This window comes from Poecilia latipinna, unplaced genomic scaffold (genome assembly GCF_001443285.1).
Source record: "Poecilia latipinna isolate Pla-1442-1.1 unplaced genomic scaffold, P_latipinna-1.0 Scaffold18, whole genome shotgun sequence".
Classification (NCBI taxonomy): Eukaryota; Metazoa; Chordata; class Actinopteri; order Cyprinodontiformes; family Poeciliidae; genus Poecilia; species Poecilia latipinna.
The window spans coordinates 286,648-309,285 of record NW_015112634.1 but is presented as its reverse complement, the minus strand read 5'-3'; the positions used below and the strand labels follow the sequence as shown (position 1 = coordinate 309,285).

Below are 22,638 nucleotides of genomic sequence, written 5' to 3'. Positions count from 1 at the left end.
ATTTATTTATTTATTTATTTATTTATTTATTTATTTATTTTGGATAAATGCATCCTATGTCTGTGAAACATTTTGTGTACTGGTGGCTGCAGCTGAGATTGGGCCTCATGCAAAATCACACATCTTTTAGTATGTTTAATTAATAGAAGATTAACAAAATTCCTTTATGTTAATTTTTTTAAGTAGTTCATGCACAACTTTACTCATTTTTGCACATGCAAAAACTATTTCTTTACTTTCTCGAAATTAAATAAAGAGCTCCAAGTGATGCTGTGTGTTTTTATTGCTCAAAAACAAAACAGTTAGTCACTAATAATGTGCAACAACGTACAGTTTGTCCTCTGCTCGCGTTCCTAGACAGCAAAACCCGCCAGTGTTCCAGCAGCGTCTTGACCTCCAAGCCGAGTTCATCCTCGTCTCTGAGCAGCAAAGAAAACGGTGGCACCAGTGGACACAGCTCGTCCCCCTTCTCCCTCTCAGGTGAGGCTGCGTGTTTGCAGCATTAAACTCTTTTGCTAGGAGAAATCTGGCTCAGACACACTCAGTTTCACTGAAGCCTGGCGTTTGAACGGATCCACTGTGTTGCATGTGTTGAGCAGCTTCCGTCCAGGACTTTGTAAGATTTTGGTCTGGTCTCACCAGTGGGACTCGTAATTATTTTTTATGTTCAACGACATCTACTGGATAAATAAGAAGAATGGAGGAATGTTACAGCTTTCTAAATGTTTTATAGACAGTAAGATTATGAACAAAACATCTCACACTTCAACTTTACACAGTGGTTCTGAATAGTTTCTTCAAACCGTTTTTTGTTTTCACCTCTAGATTCCCCGCCCACTCGGATGGCACAAGCTTCCTCTGTCTTTTTTGGCAGTCAGGATCTCGGAAGGGACTGTAGTTTCCTCAAACCTCTGGCCTCCACTCCCGGAAACAAAACGTTGCCATTAGGTAAAGACTGTTTCCCTAGTTTGAATAACTTTTTCCCCACATTATTAACAGTTCACCTTGTATTTTGATATACATTTGCATCTTAAAAACACAATGAAACCCAAACTTTATTTGAACATTTGAAAGGATTTGAGCTACCGCATCGACCTGTACACAGCCGACACTTGAGCGGCCCCGTCGTTACACTAAAAGATGTTGCTTAGCTACAGGCAGTCGCTTTATGTGGTGCATCAAAAAGGAGTCGTTTGCTGACCATAAGCCAAAGATTAACCTCTGCTCCGGCCTCTTTAGACACACTCCCAAATCAAGTTGCACACATAAACACAAGCGTGTGCGTGCACACCAATCAATATTGGAGGAAGAAACGCTGCAATGATTTTTCTTAAGGCCTTGCTACCCATTAGGCGTTTTACAAGGTTGCGATATTGACAAGCAAAGGCTACACATAATGATTGGTGCTGCAGCATCTTGCACGCACGGTGCGTATGAGATGGGAAAATGTCCTATCGTAACAGACATGCATGTATAGGAAATCAATAAGCCACTGTTAGTCCTGACTCATTTAAATTTATTGTTTATCCTCTGCAGACAATTACATGCTCAAGGAAAATATGTTCATATATATGTTGAATGGCTTCGGTCCAGGACGTTGTTTGTGAGTCCTGGACTTACTAATGAAACTAGCGTTAATTTTTATGTAGCACTATTAAGTTAATAGAAACGCACTGCCGTGTCCTGGTGTTTTAACAGAGGGCAGAGCTGACAGCAAATGAAGGAGGAGAAATTGTCAAGTGGTTGTTTGACCAGTGGGAAAAAAAAAAAAGACAAAAGTTGTTTTAAAGCAAATAGAAAACAAGGCTTCAGAAAGTAACTAAAATCATTAGACGTGGATAAGGCTCCATTTTTCTTACTGTTAATTGTTTCGTTATTTTAACAGCTTTTTGCACAACTCTGCTACTTTAGAGCTGATTCAGCAGTCCACGATCATTGTCAGTTTTTTTTTTTTTTTTTGCCACAGGTTGGGTGTGACTTGAGTGTAAATAGTGGCAACAGGTGCAGATGAGGTGGGTGTGTTAGCCAAAAGGCAGGGTGAGGACTTAATGACTGAAAAGTGCCTCAGATTCCTTTAAAGAAAGGAAAAAAGGAAATGTGGTGAATTCTTGCATCCTCACCAGAAATAACAGCTTTGCTTATCTTAAAGTTCGCTCGATTTGCATGGGGAAATCTGGCAGTTTAGGTTAGTGCACTGTCCAGTTCTGCCACGCCGATTCATGCAAGCGTTAAGGTATTTATTTTACACATGTAGGGTCTTGTGAGAAGAGTCACAGGACATGAAGTCGTGTCAGCGTGGAAAATGTTGACAAACCTTTGCCTAATAGGCTGTAACAGAGCGTGAGACCCTGACCTGCAGGCATGGGACTGCTGCTAGGGAGTTAGGTGACCATCCCCCGCTTTCCCTCTTACATTGTGATGCAAACTGTTGATAAGCTAGACTCTATTTCTGGTAAGCATTTTATGCAGGAAGGGCCGCCATAACAGGCGAATTATGCAGCTCTAAAAGAAATGCAATAATCTGTGCAAATGACTATGCATTATGTTACCATTAAGGACTGAGAATGTGCTTGCAGCATTACTCCAGTGCCTTGGAAAAGCACTTGCGGCTCTTGGACCTTTTCACATTTTTGTCACTTTACAGCTGAATTCTCAGGTCAAATGAATTTTCAGGTGAGAGAATCAGTTGACAGGGCAGCTGCTTTTAATTGTTCTTCCCCGGAGAGAGGCATAATTGTTGGATCTGTTGAGGGAAAGACAATAAACATTTCAATGCGGACACTTTTGTCAGATGAAAGCCCTTTGTAGTGGGATCAAAAATAACAACTCTCTCAGTAAAAGCATCCTGCTCTGGGAGGCTTTTCTTCAGCAAGACAGGGAAGTTCGTCAGAGTTGACGGGAAGACGGACGGAGCCAGATAACGCAGGAAGAAATCCTGTTGGAAGCTTGAAACTGGGGCAGAGATTCATGTTTCGCCTGGAGAATAACACTGAGCTTATTTTCAGAATAGTTTAGAACAAAGCATAATCATTTGTAAGACGATTATTGAAAATCTGTCAGTACCTAAAAATTGATTGTTGTTCACATCCAATTTTCCTGAGCCTGAGCTACTTCGAAAGAAGATTGGACAAACATTTTAGTCAGTGAAAAGCTGATAGAAATATAACTGCTTAAGACCTAAAGCGCTAAATGAAGACAAGTCTACCCTGCTACTCAGGGTGGTTTTGATATATATATGCTCACAACATTTTTCAGACCTCTGAAGGGTTTGAATACTTTAGGAAGGTGCTGTATGTGATTTATTAATTCAACGTGCTCTGTGTGTATGCGTGTGCCTGCAGTACCCACGGCTCTTAGGGTGAACGGTCCAGCGAACGGCCTTGGTGTTGATGTGCACACTTCGTTGCTGAGCCCCTCGCAGGTCTCCTTGGTTCCTCAGGCTCAGGGGTATCGCACTCCTGATTTAGGAGACAGTCCTGGTAGGTTCTTTTTCTTTTTCTCCCTGTTATTCTTCTTTCATCTTCAGCTTGTCTTTCTTCTGATCTGCTGTATTTGTATGTAACGTTGTTTTTTTTGTCTCTGTTTGATGATCAGTATCCTCTGCAATGAACTCCGGTCCTCCGAAGAAGCGCCATCGCAGCTGGCATCCCAGCACCTTGGTCCCAGTCCCACCAACGGCCGTCCCTGTGCCGGCGATTCGCCCAGTAGTTGGCTCTCCAGGTTTGTTTCTCAACCCTATGTTTTCTTTTTTGTAAAAAAAAAAAATAGATTCTACTTTTGACTATTATTGCTCTACAAAGCTTTTTCATTCACTGTCCAAATGTCTGTCTGTGACCCTGTGAGCGCAGTCTCTTTTCTTTTACAGACATAGATTTTGTCTTTCCCTCTTGTGGCTTCCCATCCCTCCCATGCGGAGATGATTTTCCCCTGACGTCACTTAGCTCCTCTGGTTGTTAAGGGTGATTCACTCTGTGTGGCCATGGAGATAGAGCAGGACTACTCTGTGCCAAAATAATGTTGATAATTTTACTCTTGGGTAAAGCTGTCTAGTTATTATGTAATAGGAGTTGACACACAACTGTATCACGCTCCATTATTATTATTATTATTATTATTAGCTCCAACAGTAAAAATCTGGAATAATCAAACCTTCATTTTTAGTACTTTCTCTCAGTGTGGAAAAATCCCACTGCAAGAAATAATAGTTAAAAAATCACCAGGTCAGACATCAGACAGAGTCAAGTCAAATGTGTTTGTATTGCATATTTCAGCAAGAGAAGGATTTCAAAGCTAAATTGACCCTCAGTATTACAGATCCTCTACCGTGCTTTACATTGACCTGACGTGCTTTTCAACATATAAGCATGCTCATTTGTTGTTTTTTTTAATTAAAAACTTGTTTTCTTTAGTTTTCTTTCACTGACTTTAAAGTGTAAAGTTTTTAACCGCATCAAGGGTCTGCTTTGATCTTTTCCTGGAGAAACGTGTAAACTTTTGCTGTGTTTCAGAAAAAAAAAAAACATTTTCTATCTCTTTTTCCTCAAAACAGCAAAATGGTCGCCGTATCTGCAGCTGTCAAATAAATGTAATCAATAATCATTTTTATATGTGCGAGCACTGACTCTTCTTCTTAATTATCCGCCAGGTTCTGTATTAGCCGTGTCGTCTCCTCAGCCGCCGGCCGCTGGCGTCATTCAGCCCCAGCCTGTCAACGCAGGAGAAACGGTCATCGTTCCTGAAAACCTCCTCAACTCTTCAGGCGTTCGTCCCATCATCCTCATTGGTAGAAGCTTCTTTTCACTCATCTGCTTTATACTAAACACATTCAATCCGCTCTGTCCGGCAAAGCAAGCAAAATGAAACAATGACATCTGTTGTACATGTGCACGAAGGGAACATTTTTTGGAGGGTTTTTATTTATGAACACAAACACTTCCACTGTTTCATTCTTTCATTCATGGCAATGTTTCTCCTTAGGGCATGGCACTTTACCTTATTTCTATGGGAACGTTGGCAATATAGTGGTGAGCCCCCTGCTGGTCAGCTGCTATAAGAGCAGCCAGTTGACAGAAAAAAACCTGGAGACATTGGGTCTCCACAGCAGCCAGATGCTCAGTGTGGAGATGATGATCCTGCTCACTTTGCAGTATCTTGCACGTTTAGGTAAGCATCTGTTTGTTAAATATGTAAGTAGCAAAAAAAGAAGCACCATTCACATCATCTTAATCTGAATATTACTTAGAAGTTATTTAAGTAATGTGCTGTGAATGGCAAATATCTTGTTTCATAGATAAATTACAAACAAAGTGATATTTTTAAATCTTCAGTTCAGCTCAGTTTTCTTTAATAGTGTCGTTTATTCCGTTTTTTTTCTACTGCTGAACTTTTCATCGACAGACTTGGATGCAACGCTCTGTGAGGAGCTTCCTTCTTTAAAGATGACTGGAACATAGCCTATTATTTCTATATCGAAGCTCCTACTTTATAGGTCTTTGTAAAATATTAAAATGTAAAAAAATTCTGGATTAAGCTTATCCGTGTAAAACATAAAATGAATAAATTCTCAAAATATCCAAATCCGTGTAATATACCTACTCAATGAATTAACTTTTTGAGGCAAATTATGGGAATGAAATCATTTGATTTTGTAATTCAACCTGGTGAAGTTTATTTCTTCATTTCAACCTCCTCTGTAGCTCCAAACCAGATTCCTCTGAGGGAGGAGCTGGAGCAGATCGTCTTTAAGGCCATGCTGTGCTGTCCTGGGAATCCGTCCATCTCCCCATCCCAGCTTCCATGGCTGGCTCGACTGGAAGCGAGCGTCTCCGGGGGCAGCGTGCAGGTCGTGGTAACCCACAATTCTTTGGGGGAGGGGATCTCTGAGTCCCTGCGCTCTCTCAGTGAGGGTCCTCAGCATCAGCAGCGCCTGCCAACCTACGTTGTCGTTATATGTGCCTCGAAAATGAACGGCAACGAGTTCTGTGTGCTTGTTTTAGGTGAGTCCGAAGCACTGCATTTCACAGTTTCACGATCAGCCTGCACACAGCTTGATCTTAACACTCGTTTACCCCTTCAGGAAAGTACCAAGCACGCGCTTTAGCTGAAGGAATGCTCACAACCAATGAGTTTCTGAAGGAAATCAGCTACGAACTCATCACAGGGAAAGTCGGTGTCCTGGCATCTCATTTCAAAACAACCTCTCTTGGTAGGTTCTCTTGTCTGCCTGAGACAGATTTTATTGCTTAAGTATATGACTATATTGAGTCATGTTATTTATTTATTGCAATAGGTAAACATGTCAAATCTACAAGCTGCTCTTCTCCATAAGATAAATAAAACAGTTTGAGTGCTTCGTTGCACAACATAGAGATGATCCAGGACAAAGAGTCCGGTGTATCACATTTATGCTCAACTTGTGCTTGCTCCTCTGCGTCATTATGGCCACTGTTTTTACTTTTTTTTTTTTTTTTTCTTTCAGGGGACAATCTTGACAAGCAGCTCGTACGATATCAGCGCAGACGGAAAGGACAGGTCATCCAGCCCTTCCAGGGCGATGTCACTGAGAACATCCAGTCACAGGAGCCTGCCAGCATGTCACCACCACCAGACACAGGTTGGACTCCTCTGCTTGCTAGTAAACTTTATTTTAATTGAATTTGTTTGTTTCCGACCAGAATTCAGCAGCCATTTGATCGCTAAGTCAACTCAACTCAAGCAGTACCTCGGTGTTTTGAAATGTATTACAATTTCTGTCTGGATCTATGTGACAGTGAACTAAATGAACATTAGACCATTAATTAGAAGTTAATTATTAGTTGTTGTGGTGGCTGGTGGTGAGGGTACACATAATGTTCTCCAAAACATAGATAAATCCCTCTATTTTAAAACTTGGCTAAAGATAGCAAAGGTTTTTGTAAAACATTTTCTTTGTTGCTGCTGGGAGTAAACTAAGACATCTCCCATGCCAACAAAAAAAAAAGAAAACATTTGACCCAAAAATAAGGCAACCATCGGAGAACCTTTTTTTTTTTTTTTTTTTTTTTTACCTAAGATAATTCATCAGTTCATTGATCACCATTGAAAAAGAACAGAATTCACAAAAATCACTCATCATTTTTAATTGAAACAAAGTCCTGAGCTGAGCTGTCAACTCAAAACATTTGGACACCAGTGATTTATCTTAAATTTTAAATCTTTACTGTAAATTCTCATGAATTTACACCAATATTTTTGTTTGTTTTTCATCATCCTGAATAAATTTACCTACTTTATCAGAGTCTTTTTTGACAAAACTCATGTTTATTATGTATATTATTTTTCTCCATGTATTTTTTTTTCTTAAAGTCATAAATTGACTTCTAAGCTTAAATATAAAATAAGAATCATATAGTCTTCAGTCTTCTGACCCCACTAGGGACAAGGATGTAAGAAGATGGATGGATGGATGGATGGATGGATGGATGGATGGATGGATGGATGGATGGATGGATGTGGATGGATGGATGGATGGATGGATGGATGGATGGATGGATGGATGGATGGATGGATGGATGGATGGGTGGATGGGTGGATGGATGGGTGGATGGGTGGATGGATGGGTGGGTGGATGGATGGATGGATGGAAGGTCGGTCGGTCTGCAGTATATTACCATATAGTGCCTCATTCTTTTTCCCCTGCAGTGGAGCTCCTAAATAGAGTCTTTCAGATCTATCCGGCCCAGCTGACTGTGGCTCGAAGTCTTCTCTCCCAAGTCTGCTCCATCGCTGATTCAGGGACCCAGAATCTGGATTTAGGTCGCTTTTGTAAAGTGGACTTTCTGGTTCTGGTTCCTCCATCTCACATTCTAGTGCACCAGACGGCCCAACGCATCCGACAATCAGGTAATGTCGCGGAGAAAATGTCTGTCGCAAAAGCCGTTTTAAAATTTCTTTCCTTTGAACTGCAGTTTTTTTTTTTTTTTTTTTTTTCTTCAGATTTCAATAACACACTTCCTACACTGTTTAGTAAACTGTGGAGAAATGTGGAATTATATTTATGTATTTTCCAGCCTTGGAAAGGTTTGGAAAACATATGGAAAATGTTTATTTCCTTCAATGTCATTATTACTTCTCTTTTTTCCTCCCTCTCTCCATCTTTCTATAGTCCTAAGCAATCTTCCTTAACAATTTCCCTCTTCCATCATCCGCCCAACCATCTCTCTCCCCCTTAATCCCAGTGGAAATTTTCCAGGTTTCCCGGAAAATTCAAACTTAACTCTTGTATTTATAGTTTAAACATTAACTAAATGAACTCAGGACTAAGGGCAATTTGAGTCATTTCAAACATGAAAAATGTACAGCTGTATGGAAGCTGTTACATCACAGTTTTAAAAAAATCAAGTCCTGTTTTCAGTAAGCGTCTGTTTTTTGGCTCAGGAGTCCTTGTGGATTTGGGAAATGAAGATACGTCCACAGCCCAACAGAAATCAGAGAAGTATGTGGTGCGTCTAGACGCTGATGTTCACACCAAGATGGAGGCCTTCATGAAGAAAGTGAAGCAAAACCCATACACATTGTTTGTCCTCATCCATGACAACTCACACGTTGACCTCACAAGGTGATGAACACCTTCAAAGTCCTTAATAAGTATTTGATAAACCACTTCTTAGTTTGGAGGGCCGACTGTGAAAATAAAGCTGTTATGACTGGAAATTCAACCTTGTCCATCTTAAACCCTAAATAAATCAGCGGACAGCTGCAACAAATGAAAACCAATACTTTCGCTTGAAAGCTATTAAACCTTGGCAAGTAGTTTTATAGTCTATTTCCATAAAATAGACTTTACTACGCATTATAAATGCGTGGTAAAGATCTCTGGCACTTGTACTTCATTTAGTGTTTGGGGGAATTTGGATACGCAGCTATTTACAAAGTAAATACATTGCAGAACAGCTGTAATCTAGAGCTAATAACAGCCAGAGGTGAGGAAATATGGCTAATAACATTCAGAGGAAATATGCTCTTATATGAACTCAGTTCTTTGTTGCAAGTCAGAAAAGCAGTAGAAATCATCGTTTGCTCCACTTAATCAACAGGCTGATTACGGTTAGAAATTTAAGCTAAAAGCAATGTACGTCTCCACATTACCCGTTCAAACATTAAATAATTTTTTTTTCTAAAAGAAGTTTAAATTCTAGACTACTGTTAATTCAGCAGTCTTCCACATAATTGTAGACCGTCACATATAATTTTTGCATTGAGAACGCTTCTTACACCCAGTGATATTTGCATCATGTTGTTAGAAACATGGGCTTATATTACTCTCTGTTTTTCAGAACTTTTGTTTATGGACTATCTTCCCTTGCACCAACATATTCAACAGGAACAAAAAGCTTTGTGCCTGTCCATGGCCCACATCAGACTTGCTTTTATTAAACTTGTTGCATATTGTAGTAGAAATGTACAGATTCTGAATTTTCCACGATGCACCTTCATCTCCAGTGCCCTGTCGGGCTCTGTGTGCCACGGGGAGCTGCAGGGTCTGGCTGACCGGGTGGTGAACTGCCAGGAAGTCCTGGACGCCATGAACCTCTTGGTCCTGCAGGTCAGCTGCTTCCCTTACACCCTGCAGACCCACCAGTCCCGCATCAGCATCCACAATGAAATTCACTGGCCATCCAGTGACCATTTGGTAAGTTGTTTGTCCTCACAACATCAGAAAGCTATCGGAAACACACTGAAGTAGGGGTATAACGAATAACATTTTAAGTTGTGACATTCTGTATTTTTAACTATTTATTTATGTATTTATTCATTTATCATGTAAAACTTTCAGTGCCAGTTTTTTTATATAAATGTATAATATAAATTGTTATTAAGCATTGTAGAAAAGTTGCTTTCTCAGTAATTCTATTTATTCATTAAATTAAATGACCAGCTCAAATTATTATCTTCCTTTTCAAAATGTTGGTTTTATTAAAATATGGAAATGATCACTTTCCTTCTGACTAGCATCCAAAGCTCCTATACTTACTCAATTATTAGTGTCATTATTATTATATGGGCTGCACAGAGGCATAGTTGGTAGCTCTGCTGCCTTGCAGTGACAAGGTCCTGGATTTGAATCCTAACCTGGCCTTTTTACATTAGATATTTCATATTACAAATATTAATGGACTTTAATGTTTGTTTTATGAACTAAATAATACCCTCATTTAAAGGTAAGATCTTAATTAATGTATTTATTTAAGATATAATTTTTTTTATTTTATTTAGCTTATTAATGAAAAACCCTTTGTTTACAACAACAGAAGTTGTCACTTTTCCGCCTGTGGCTCAACTACTCCACCTGCTGGACTAAAATATATATTCACAGTAAACTGTCAAAGGAAATAGGGGATGTTTGTGCTTTGCTTTTTAACTCCACAAAATTGAGATCTAAGTTACTGTTTGAAAAAAAAAAATACAGCAATACTCGGTAAGGAGTTTTCTGGCCATTCACTTTTGTTTTGTTGTTATGAACATTTTTTTCCAGCAGAGGGAGCAACCTCCTCATGCGTTGGTCTACTTTGGCCTGAGGGACTACAGCTGCTCCCTGCAGTGGGGCGTGGCCAGCCCCATCCTGCGCTGCGATGATGCGTTTGAGAAGATGGTTCATACCCTCTTAGAGAGGTAAGGCTAACACCAAGGAACAGTTTCTCTTAAAAACCTGAACAATTAATCATTATAATCAGCTAAACTCTCCAACATGGCTCCCAGACATCCTCACCTGCACAGCATGGTGATTCGTAGCTACCTGCTGATTCAGCAATACACAGAGGCCATGATGGCCCTGACCTCTTCCCCGTCCCTGAGGGATCACATAACCCCGGAGACCCTGGCCGTGGTGGAGGACCTGATAAACGCTCCAAGTCGAGAGGGCTCCCAGGGCCGTGGCCACATGCTGCTGGTGCGCGTCCCCTCGCTGCAGCTGGCGATGTTGGCCCGAGAGAGACTGGAGGATGTGAGGGACAAGCTGGGACTGCAGCTGTGCTTCGCAGTACTGTTGGGAAGCCCAGCGTCTGAACTCAACCTGTCCAGAAACTTCATCAACAACCTCAGGGTGAGAAAACATAAGATCAGAACCACTGTTTTTCTCTTTATGGCGGCTTGTCAGAGCATTTTGGAGTTGATTTCTTTAAAATAGTTTGTTTCGGTTACCTTGAAAATTGGACTACAACATTTTTTTTTTCTTTTCCACTTTGTCATGTTGCATAAAACCCAGGGGGGGGGCGGTGGGGGGGTTGGGTTTTGCTTCAGCAAAGTTTTCTCAAGTTCAAGGAAAATGGCAACATTTGCAATAAATTGCAGTTTAAAAATAAACCTCTAAGAACCCATTAGTTGTGAAAGGTTGTAAACTTAAATATTTTCTTCATATTCCTCACATAAAACTGGACTGGAAATATTAAAAAGCTGTGAATGCTTGTGTTTATGTTCTTCCATTTGAATTAAACATTTTTGCAAAAAATGGGTGTTTTTTTTTTCTGCCGCAGACGTGGAGAGGCTGTGAGAATGAAGAATGGGTACCACACACGTATGAGGATCTGGAGGGGCTGCCCTGTATCATCATTCTCACAGGGAAAGACCCACTTGGAGAAACCTTCCCCCGGTACTCACACTCTTCACACATAAAGCTGTGAAACATCACCACAGACAGCTGATTTCCACAGTGGCTTTGATCTAGCCATGAATCGATGCCATGCACTTTCTTTTAACTTAAAATAAATCAATTTTAGTGATTTAGAAAATTTATTTTCATAATTCCGATCATTTATTTTAGTTTTAAATTATTTTTCAGAATAAAAGTCTTGTAGAAACTTAGCAAATAAAACAAATAAAATGTCTAATCGTCACAATTCTGACCCTCCAGGTCTCTGAAATATACGGACTTGCGTCTGATAGACTCCAGCTACCTGACCCGTACTGCCCTGGAGCAGGAGGTGGGTCTTGCCTGCACCTATGTTTCTCTAGATCTGGTCCAGGAGTCCAAGACCTCTACGGCTCCTCGGGAATCAGATGGAGAGAAAACCACAGGCAGCCTGAATGACGGGGACGAGCTGGAGAGACCTCAGAGCAACGGCAGCGCTGCGACCAGAACATCTGGTGAGTCTCTGAGAAATGCTAGAATGTCATGTTAAAGACAAACTCTAACTACATCTGGTGACAGAAAACAAAGTGTGCCGAATTTGGGATATTTCAATAAGTTTCACAAACCATTAGACATTTTACAGCTCAAGATTTTGTATCGTAGTCTTTATTTTCTGTTTCTCTCTACATCCTCAATAAGGCTCGCTGGTGGAGAATGGAGTCAGTTCATCTGACTTGGCCGATTCGTTCCAGAAGCCCTCCACTTCCACCTCCCAACCCGAAGGCCTCGTCACCTCAGATGTGGCCACACTAACCGAAGGATTCAAGCAAGAGTGTGACTCTCTGGGAAGCCAGCTCTCCTCCAACCCTCTGAAAGCCCCCAACGTCCCTCCATCCAATTACTCTAGCTCTTCCTCATCCTCCCGCTCCACCTCTTCCTCTTCCACACAGAGGCCCAGCCAGTCCACGCAGTGCGGACGAGCGTCCAAGTGCTCCAGGGTGTCGCCGCGAACAGTCATCCTGTCACGGGCGGCGTACAACCTGCTGTCAGGGGAATCGGGGAGTCAGCTGAGCTCCTTCTCACTCCTGCCTCACGCAGATGTGTCCTGGAGCAGTCCGCTGAGGCCGCTCATCACACAGAACCTGCAGGGGGCAGACCAGAGCCTGTACTACCGCCAGTGGACCGTTGCCAGGCAGCATCACGCTGATTATGAAGCACCACCTGTGCCGCATCCACGACGCCTGCTCCTCAGCGGACCGCCACAAGTAAAACAAACACACGCATGTTCCCTCCAAAAGAGGTTTTGTGGAAATGTCTGATTTATTTCATAATTTATTTTTATTTTATTAAAGAAATTATGAGGTGCCTTGTCAAAAGTTGCAATTACCATTGAAGATTTAAACATTTTGTCACATTTCAGTCACAATTTCTTGTGTTAGTTTATTAATTAGTTGGCTTCTAAAGCCAGTTTGTTACCAAATCACATAACACATGACAGATTTGTATCTAAAAAAAAAAATTGGAAAGCCATGGATCCTTTTCATCTGACTTCACAGCTGTGCATATATGTGTATTCCTGCACATAGACATTTGCTGGCTTATTATTTAAATACCCCATGGCATACACAGACACGATGTGAAAAGTTCAAGGTCTATGAATGCTTCTGCAAGGTACCATCTCTGTGGCCTATGGTGTAAATGAAGAAAAATGTGCCAATATTATCTTTCGATTTAAATTCAAATGCTTGCAAATTGTTATATATTCACTTAGACATATGTGAGTTATTACACAATTATACACATTGTTTTCTTGTCCTTCGTCAGGTGGGAAAAACTGGTGCCTACCTGCAGTTTCTACGCATCCTGTTTCGTATGCTCATTAGACTGCTTGAGGTTGATGTTTATGATGACGAAGAAGACGAGGAGGCAGGTGAGAACCACCAGGACTTTTGTATTTCTTCTAATCATTTTCTCTTTTTTTTTATTCCTTCAAAAATGATGGTGAAAATGGCAACAACTACATGTTTGTTCATGGTTTCTAACTGTCATTCAGAAGGCATATAGAATTTTCATTTCTTTGTCATTTGGTAAATAATACTAAATTTTAAATAAACAGCAACATCCTTAAATTGGAATTTTTCGTTTGTTTGTTTGTTTGTTTCATTTAAAAATATGTAAAAGAAAAATTAAAAAAGTGCAATGAATGTCAAAATGAAAACATAGGTCATTTTATTATACTCAAACATCAAATGACAGTCAAAAGCTACAGATTGTCCACTAATTTGTCCAGAAGATGTTATTTTTCTGAAAGATGCTGTTCTCAGGTGATGGATGCTTTTAGATTTTGACTGTGTTGATAAGTTTGATGTCCAGTATCAAGAAGGACTCAAGGATATCTCAGCAAAAAATCACATTAAGATAACTGATGTTCAACTTTGAACCACGTAGCTGCTGAACAGAGATTCACCGACCATAATTTTGTGAAAGCTTTCTGATCGTAAAGCTTTGTCCTCTTACCGATTTTAGCCAATTACAGTTTCTCTTTAGTAAGTATGATATTACAAGATGTATATCTATCATCTTCGATTACAAATTGTGTTTGAAAGCTCAAACATATATATAACAGAGGCTCCCACCATACTGTCAGGTATCACTAACAAATGTTTTTCCCACTTGTAACTTGCAGAAACTACAGATGCTACGACTCCAGCAAACACGCAGTGGCCCGACATTGAGGATATCCGAAAGCTGTCCTTTGACCCCAATCCCAGAGATCCTAAATTCAGGAAGGCCAGCCCGGTTTACTCTGATAAGATGCCAAAGTTAATTAAAGGTCAGGAATCTTATACTGAAAGAGTTGAAATCTTTCATTTCAAAAGTGTTTGTAATGTAAGTGCTACACCTTAAACACATGCAATGCAATTTGTTAAGCAGAGTTTAAGAAAGAAGGAGAGAACCAAACACAAGGCAAGAGAGTGACCAAGTCAATACGTCTAAGCCGGTTTGCTGCCCATAATGCCTTTCACCACTGTGAGCAGTGTCATCAATACTGTGAGGCAGTTCCTACTACACAGGTGAGCTGCATGCAGATTTCCTTCAAACTGTTATGATTAATAGACATCTTCTAAAATCTCCTCTCTACAAATATTGAATTTGTGTGTTATAGCTGTCGGAGTGCTCCTTACACGCTTTTACCTTCTGCTCATCCATGCTGGGAGAGGAGGTCCAGCTCCAGTTCTTCATTCCTAAAGCCAAGGAGCAGCACTTTGTTTTCAGTCATCAGGGGAGCCATCTGGAAAGTTTACGACTGCCTCTCGTCTCCACAAAGGTTAGATAATCCGTCTCTACGGCTAGTAGACGGATAAAAGAAGTTCACTATACAAATATGTCATCAGCATAATGTATGATCAAGCAAGGTCTTATATGGGGAGAAGTGGTGATACTCATTTGTCTTCATGCTTCTGCACAGAACCCTGATCTTTTGAAGAGTCCAATCTTCACCCCGACAACCGGACGCCAAGAGCACGGGCTGCTCAATCTCTTCCACGCCATGGAGGGCGCCACTCATCTGCACATCCTGGTGGTCAAACAGTTTGAAATGCCCCACTACAGGAAGTACTGGCCCAACCACATCCTGCTCGTCTTACCAGCAATGTTCAACAGTGCCGGAGTTGGTGAGCGGCGTACCCTCTTAACAAGACCAGTAAACTTAGGGGTCTGTGAGAAACACTTACTTCCCATGCTGATAAAGATGTCTAGAAGACCTTAAATTAAAATTTTAGTTTGTATTTAACTTGCATTATCTTGTTGCTCGTCACTGCAGCAGTGAGTTTGGGAAATTACTTGTACCTCACTTACTGTCCTCTTCAGTAAGTCTCTTTGGGCTCTTTCTTTTCTTGATAAATGTCAGTGACTTTTATTCTCATCTTTTCTTCAATTTCTGTTGATTGAAGAACATAATCAAAACGTGTGTTACTTTTTGAGATCTTTTGGCCTCGTTAGTTTTCCAAATAATGAAGTTAATCCTAATTGTTTCATGCAGTTGTTAACTGAGCAAGGGGAGCCATTACATTTTAACATAGCCTCAGATTGGTTTGAATAACTTTCTTATATAATCATTTGAGGACTGATTTTTATATTTACTCAGTTATTCTTTGCATGACAGTATTATTCCTTGTGTTATAATGTGAAGTGTATAATCCATTAAAAAGTAGTCATGTACTTTTCTAATTAATCTTAATCAGTACTACTTTTTAGGAGGGCCATTTATCGCATTACTGTTGATTTTGTTGAGAAATTACTTTCTTAGCATTAGGTTACATTGTTCTGAAACTCTCAGAGTTATGCTGCTTCAACAAAATAATCTTATTTTATGGCTTTTTATAGACCTTTACCAATAAATGTGGAGTGTGCTGTAAAATTACAGTATATTATGCCACAGATACGGACACATCTCTTTAATCACTATTGAATCTTTTAAATGCAGAAGAGTATTGAAAGCAGATAAATAGTCAAATTAAAGGACACAGAGAAAAAAATATTAAGATAACATTTGAAAATACCTCTACAAACTCCTACATAAGCTAAGTGTAGGAACTTAGCTCTTGTATATTTGTATATACAATACAAATATATGTATATTTATATGAATGTGGCTTGTAGGTTTCTCAACCTTTCTGTTTACATCCCATCATGTTGATAATAACCGCAGCATGTAGGCCAGTGGGGTCATTGGCTATTACTCTTGTGACTTTGAGCATCTTTTGTAAAGATGAAGGGTAAAAGCTTCTTTTAGCCAATCTGAGGAAGTCGCCCTGTATGACAACATCAATGGCATAATAAGGTGATTTGAAGAGCAGCCAATCAAGTGTGTGCTCTGCTTGAAAGAGGTGCAGCAGAGCGAAGCTGCGACCTGACAGATCACAGTTGTGTCACCTTGACCCCTAAAGCGCGGCTCCCTCTCAGTGTTCTCATTCAGGACAAACTGTTTGTGCTGTACACACATGCAACGTAAACTGTGTTCTGTGCCATAAAAACTGTGACTTTCTGCTTTTTATTAAACTGCAATAGCTCACATTTCATTTGTATATGCATATGCAATTTAAGGACAGCATGGGCATACTCATTGCCTCCATCAGCAATTTGCTATGGCTAGAGGAACCTCTGGATGTTGTACTTTTAAGCAAATATGAATGACACACAGAGTAATAGGCTCCTGTCTGTTTAAGGTGCTGCTCGCTTCATGATCAAAGAGCTGTCATACCATAACCTAGAGCTGGAGAGGAACCGCCTGGAGGAGCAAGGTGTCAAGAGACAAGATGTATGGCCTTTCATTGTCATGATGGACGACTCGTGTGTGCTGTGGAACACCTTCCAGCCGACAGATGGAAGGTAGAACAGAGCTGGAATAACCTTGCTTTCCCCCAACCCCAAAATTGGGAGACAATATCTGAAATGAAAAGACAAGCTAAACAAACCATGTGCAATTTGTCTCGACAGTTGGTGACTGTTGGAGTTTATAAGTTTAACAAATTGTTAATTATTATTTTTGAGGTTATACCGCCTTATCTTGGCTAGATTTCAGTAGAGAAGTCCCCAGTACTACCTGTCTGTGATGAACTAGTCTTTAAAAACTAAACATCACCAGAAAAATGATTCAAACTGATGACGTGCGATGGTGATATTAGTTGTCTTTTGTCGACCCTATTTCCATTTTACCCAAATAGCTACACAGTTTGCATTTTTTTTTCCACATTGCATTCAGGATTGTGTTGTTAGGGGTTTAAACTTTGCATTTTTTATGATAATTACAGACCTGTTAAAGTTGAAACCTTTCTTCCTTTCACTTGTTTTCTCAGTGAAACCTCAGATGGAAGCTCAGGCACCACCAATGTGTCTTTGAAAACAGTGCTGCAGCACATGGAGAACACACCCAAAATCTCCCTGTATGCTATCTGCGGTGTCCGCAAGTGGAGCAGCAGCCTGGCCCACAAGACTCCCCAAGACCCTTTCAGTCGGTGTCACCTCCACGACTTTGTCCTCCTTAATGTGGACCTGACGCAGAACGTTCAATATGACCTCAACCGGTAAGTTCACGTCCGCCTTTAAGCTGTTAATAACGTGTGCAGTAGTTTTGATTATTGGTCACCGCTGCCGTGTGCAGGTACGATTGTGAGGAGGTGGACTTTAATCTGAGGGTGAACAGCAGCGGGTTGCTGATATGCCGCTTTAACAACTTTTTCCTGATGAAAAAACACATTCCAGTCGGGGGGAAGAAAGATTTTGTAGTCAAACCGAAACTTGTGGTGAGCATTTCGTTTGTATTTTGAAGCGTCATTGACTGTCAAAGAGATAAAAATATGTACATTTTCTTTTTGCTCCGCAACGCACAACCTCACCCTGCCGAGCCTACTTTTGTCTCCTCAGGAAATTGAAAACAAGGCTCCGATCAGCCCGTCTCAGTACGTTTGTGCCCCAGACAGCGAACAGACCCTATTAGACGCCCCGGCTCAGTTCCTGCTGGAAAACTTCCTGCAGAGCTGCAGCCGCAGACTGTTTCCGAAAGCCGTTCAGAACAGAAACAACCCAGTTCTGTCCATCGATAGTTACCTCAACCTCAGCCCAGAGGTAAGAGTATTGTAGGAGTTATTATATCTGTGTTCTAAATCTGAAAATTTCATTCTGTCGAATATCTTTAAACAAGACGTCTTTGCTGGGTCACTTTTCAAAGAACATTCTGACCTGCTTACAAGCACATGTGCCGACGGCGAATGCTAACGAGGCAACTTCTGTATATGAGATCATATTTGTGACTTTGCACAACCTCAGCACAAACAGTTTGCTTATGTAAACATTTCTTCTTTTTGGTTTGTTTTGTTTTATTCCACACAATCTGCACAGTTGTTTGTTCTGATGAACCCAGAAACTTCCCGACACAGGTTTCAGAATGTTTCTAGGCAATACGTATCACCTCTTGTTTGCTTTATTTTACTCTAGCGGCAGTGATAACGTGTCTTACATTCTTTTTGCAGATTTCTGTGTGCTACATCAACTCTCGCCCACACTCCACCAATCTCAACCATCAGGGTCTGGTGTTCAGTGGCCTACTACTTTACCTGTGTGACTCCTTCGTTGTTTCCGGACTCCTCAAGAACTTCCGCTTCCTGAAAGGTGACAGGCCTCCATGTTTGCAGATTGAAATTTTAACAGTTACCTATTTTGTGGAATTACAACCACATACTTCAATGTATTGGATTTATTTATGGTAATAATACAAAGTGGAAGGACTGGTATATGAGATTTGGTTTTGGTTTTTACAAATAAACATCTAGTGGGTTGCATATGTAATACAGTTGGGTCTCAGAAAAAAAAGAGGCTACAAATTGACATCATGCGTTTCACATTTTTTGAATCTAAAAATACTTAATATATTTATTTAAAATATTTTGAACACCATGTATCATTTTAAGTGTACTACAGCAGTTGTCACAGTCTTACAAGTGTATGGTTGTAACATGGAAATATGCACAAAAAACGTTTAAGTGGTGTGAATATTTTCCAGAGCCACTGGGATAACCTTGATTCTTCCCTCAGGCGCCACCCTCTGTGTGATCTGCCAGGACAGAAGTTCCCTGCGTCAGACCATCGTCCGCCTGGAGCTGGAGGATGAGTGGCAGTTTCGTCTGCGGGACGAGTTTCAGACGGCCAACTGTAGCGAGGATCGGCCCCTCTTCTTCCTGACCGGCCGCCATGTTTGAACCCACAAGTGTTCTGTAGCTGCGCAGCTGGAGAATCTCGGTCACAGTTAGGAGTACTTTTGGATCTCCCGTGCAGCAGTTCCTTTGATGCCTGCTTGTTGACTCATCTCCACTTGAACTTGTTTTTACTTTAAGGAAAACTGCCACCAGGTTATAAGAAGCACAGCTCAGTTGTAGCTTTGCTTGTTTTCTTGAGGCAAATATGGATCCGATACAGGACTAATGGGGATCCATTTGTCCATGAACTTTAAATCCAGTATGTCCAAGTCTGGTCATATGTTTTTATCTCAGGGTTACAAATTGAGGGAGATTTAAGGGATTTAAGGCGTTATGTTTTCTTCTCTCTGCTTATTAACTTATGTTGGCACCAAAGACTCAGCTGCACCTTGCCTTCTCCATTTGCTTTCCAGTTCAACCTTTGAAACTCCAAGAAGCTCGTTAACGCTTCATAGCTAAGTGATATCACAACAGAGGCTGCGTCACAAGCAATTTCCAACATTATTAGCAGCTGATGCTTTTCTTTTACCAATGGGATTTGACCAGTAAGCAACTATTAATCTAGCAGATTTACGTTTTTTTCTTCTTTTTCTACTGTGCCTCTAAAGCATGAATGTGGCATTGATAATCTTTCCAAGAAGAAGCCGTGAGTGCTGTCGTACTTTCCAAATGACTTAATTTCTGTCGTCACAGCTAAGGGAGTTTACAAGCTACGACTATTAAAGAATGTAAAAAAGTGTATCTGCGTATGTGTAATGCCAATCAGAAAGAGCAGCCCATGTGTTAGAGTAAATAATTTGCATTTCGACATTTGCTGACTCAAATCCTGAACGGTCAGAGAAATAAAATGTCATAATCAAGCTCCGTCACTGCCTTTTATTTTGCTTCTAACTGTGCCTAGGACTGCTCCTGTTGTGGTGTTTAGAGGCAGTTGGCTTCTTCGCTGTTTGCATAGCTTGAGCTGATCCCCCGCAATTGATAGGAAGGGTAATCAGAGGAAGAATAAGGTGTCACACTGTTAAAAAAGAAGCATACTTGAAAAGTGTTTTTGTGTATTTCTCCACAGGGTTGTCATAAGAATATGCCTTAATTGTTTTACACAGCCACAAATAATCTGTCATGATGACCAATCAGAATGAAGAAAAAAATAAAATAAAAAATACAAGTCAAAGAAATGTTTGAAAGTAAGAAGGAACGATTAGAATTTGAACTACTGTACTGTTGAAATCTTTGTTTACATTATTAATATATTATGTCATCCCCTTACCGACTGACGGTTTATGATGTTATGTTTTAGCCTTGTGATACTCTTTGCCAGTGTATTTTGGTTGTGTCTTTCTGCATTTTATGTTGCAAAAAGGCAACATTGAAGAAATCTACCTAGATATATATATGAAAATATGTTTGTATCCCTTTGTGTCCATTCGTTCAGTTATCATCAACAAATGGAAATCAGGTCCATAGAGGAGCTTTTTCTTTGTCTTTATTTATTTAACTAGTATTTTGGACTGATAATCATGTTCAAGTGAGATATTTGATTGCATTCTGAGGCGGGGGGGCCACTGCCCTCTTCAAAAACATCTGTGAAGGCATTGCACAGGAACCCAAATGGATGTTGTTTTAGATATACTGAATGTTGTTGGAGGGTAGGAGATGTGAACTTGCACGATTCAAGTTACCAGTTGAATAATATACAGCAAACAACTGCTCCCTCAGAAATATTCCACACATAAGACTCGGTCCATAGCATTATTATTTTTTTCTTTCTTTCTTTTTTCTTTCTTTCCTTTTCTTTTTTAAATAATTTAATACTTAATATGCAACTTTGCTCTCACAATCTTCGCTGAAATGTGTCTCGATGTCTTGTGCAGCTCAGTGGTAGCCTTGGTGCCTGGTTGATCTACCTCATGTTTACCATTGTGATTGCTGGCTGTGAATAACATAACAGTAGAGTCCTATTGTTGTTGAAAATTATGAATGTAATAAAAATGACTTCTGAGTTTTTCCTTTTGCTATTGCTTGACTTTTCTCATGAATTCCACTCTAATAAAATAAATGTAGGATTTAGAAAATTAAATTAGTTGGTGTAACAATGCATATATTTGGATCAAATTTGGTGTAAACGACCAAATTTCAAAAATATTCATAAGCTTAGGCTTAACTAATTATTTGGCTTTTTTTTACTCATCTGTTATTCCTCCCATGTCAAAAAGACAATACTAAAATTTGTCTCAAAGATAAAACACTACTCAAAAATAATGTTTTCAGTCTGATCTACCATGTTAACGTTTAAACATCTTAGCTGCCAATCACAGCTAAAATCTTCAGTTTATTGTCAATGACGTCCTAAAAGTTTAGGAACTTAGCTTTCTAGCAAGTTTAACATTAAATCAGTTCAAACAGGATAAGAACGGTACAACATTTTGCCCTGAAAATGTTGTCTGAATAATGCAAGATCTGAAGTAGACCCAGATGTTGAAGTAGCAGGAATATTAAAAGAGCCAAAATTTGGGAGCAAATCTGTGAAAGGGATTAAAGTGTAAAAGTAAGTACAAAACATGGAAATCAGCATCAAATGACTGTTTTCACTTCCTAATATTTACGTAAGGACAAACTTTGAGGATCTTTCTTTTTTTTTTTTTAAGTTTCGATTTCCAATGCATTTTACTTAGTTGGGCTTCAGACACACCAATTTAGTGCTGATGGGATTTAAAGTTCAAAGTATCAGCAGCGTTGTCAAAGTTCATTTTAGGATCTAAGTTTAGTTTGCGTTTAAATATACACACCTATTCAGTCTGAAACTCTTTCGCCGACTTTTCTTTCCTCAACACATCTCCAGATAAACTGTGTCCATGCACAGTAATCCCACTAATCATACATAAGAGAAATGGTCTCTTAATGTCTGCTGGAATCTTCTCTCGGAGTGCTGCAAGGGCATAGGAGCATTGCCAGTCCAGGGACAGTACTATTTCAGCTCCTGTGAGATAATATTAGAGCACATTCCATCTACCTACAGCTCCAGTGCGATATGACACATGACTATTTTCAGCCCGCACCTGACAGATTAGGATGACAAAGACAGGCCAGTAATAAGTGCCTTGCACTTTAGTTTCTGCTCATTTTATATTGTGCTTATAAGACAAAAAGCTAAAGAAGTGGTTAATTGTAAGAGATGTTAGATTTCAGATGCTTCTTAAATAGTAATAGAAAGAAGAACCCTGACACTTTCAAACTGTTTTACATCTAAATACTTAGAGAATGTATTAAATGTGCAAGTAT

At 40.0% G+C, this 22,638-nt stretch overlaps 1 protein-coding gene across 13 annotated transcripts in view; it reads left to right on the top strand.

Annotated features, from left to right (window-relative positions):
* Positions 1 to 21,363, top strand: part of greb1l (GREB1 like retinoic acid receptor coactivator) — a 59,056-nt gene extending 37,693 nt beyond the window's left edge. For 5 of the 13 annotated variants that reach the window (XM_015034462.1, XM_015034426.1, XM_015034486.1 and 2 more), the window contains 28 exons: positions 334 to 480; positions 826 to 948; positions 3,342 to 3,479; positions 3,595 to 3,720; positions 4,646 to 4,783; positions 4,978 to 5,163; positions 5,697 to 5,996; positions 6,077 to 6,205; positions 6,479 to 6,613; positions 7,681 to 7,881; positions 8,416 to 8,596; positions 9,481 to 9,670; positions 10,514 to 10,650; positions 10,738 to 11,080; positions 11,511 to 11,626; positions 11,888 to 12,120; positions 12,305 to 12,870; positions 13,430 to 13,535; positions 14,292 to 14,438; positions 14,537 to 14,679; positions 14,772 to 14,933; positions 15,075 to 15,279; positions 16,834 to 16,996; positions 17,464 to 17,691; positions 17,769 to 17,910; positions 18,032 to 18,232; positions 18,637 to 18,775; positions 19,199 to 21,363. In XM_015034462.1, coding sequence (XP_014889948.1) covers positions 334 to 480; positions 826 to 948; positions 3,342 to 3,479; positions 3,595 to 3,720; positions 4,646 to 4,783; positions 4,978 to 5,163; positions 5,697 to 5,996; positions 6,077 to 6,205; positions 6,479 to 6,613; positions 7,681 to 7,881; positions 8,416 to 8,596; positions 9,481 to 9,670; positions 10,514 to 10,650; positions 10,738 to 11,080; positions 11,511 to 11,626; positions 11,888 to 12,120; positions 12,305 to 12,870; positions 13,430 to 13,535; positions 14,292 to 14,438; positions 14,537 to 14,679; positions 14,772 to 14,933; positions 15,075 to 15,279; positions 16,834 to 16,996; positions 17,464 to 17,691; positions 17,769 to 17,910; positions 18,032 to 18,232; positions 18,637 to 18,775; positions 19,199 to 19,362 — 5,189 coding nt within the window. In that variant the 3' untranslated portion in view covers positions 19,363 to 21,363. Of the gene's footprint in view, positions 1 to 24; positions 481 to 825; positions 949 to 3,341; positions 3,480 to 3,594; positions 3,721 to 4,645; positions 4,784 to 4,977; positions 5,164 to 5,696; positions 5,997 to 6,076; positions 6,206 to 6,478; positions 6,614 to 7,680; positions 7,882 to 8,415; positions 8,597 to 9,480; positions 9,671 to 10,513; positions 10,651 to 10,737; positions 11,081 to 11,510; positions 11,627 to 11,887; positions 12,121 to 12,304; positions 12,871 to 13,429; positions 13,536 to 14,291; positions 14,439 to 14,536; positions 14,680 to 14,771; positions 14,934 to 15,074; positions 15,280 to 16,833; positions 16,997 to 17,463; positions 17,692 to 17,768; positions 17,911 to 18,031; positions 18,233 to 18,636; positions 18,776 to 19,198 lie in introns of those variants that run through there. The other 8 variants (XM_015034502.1, XM_015034494.1, XM_015034471.1 and 5 more) reach the window with 7 other exon arrangements.
* Positions 21,364 to 22,638: the final 1,275 nt, after the last annotated feature.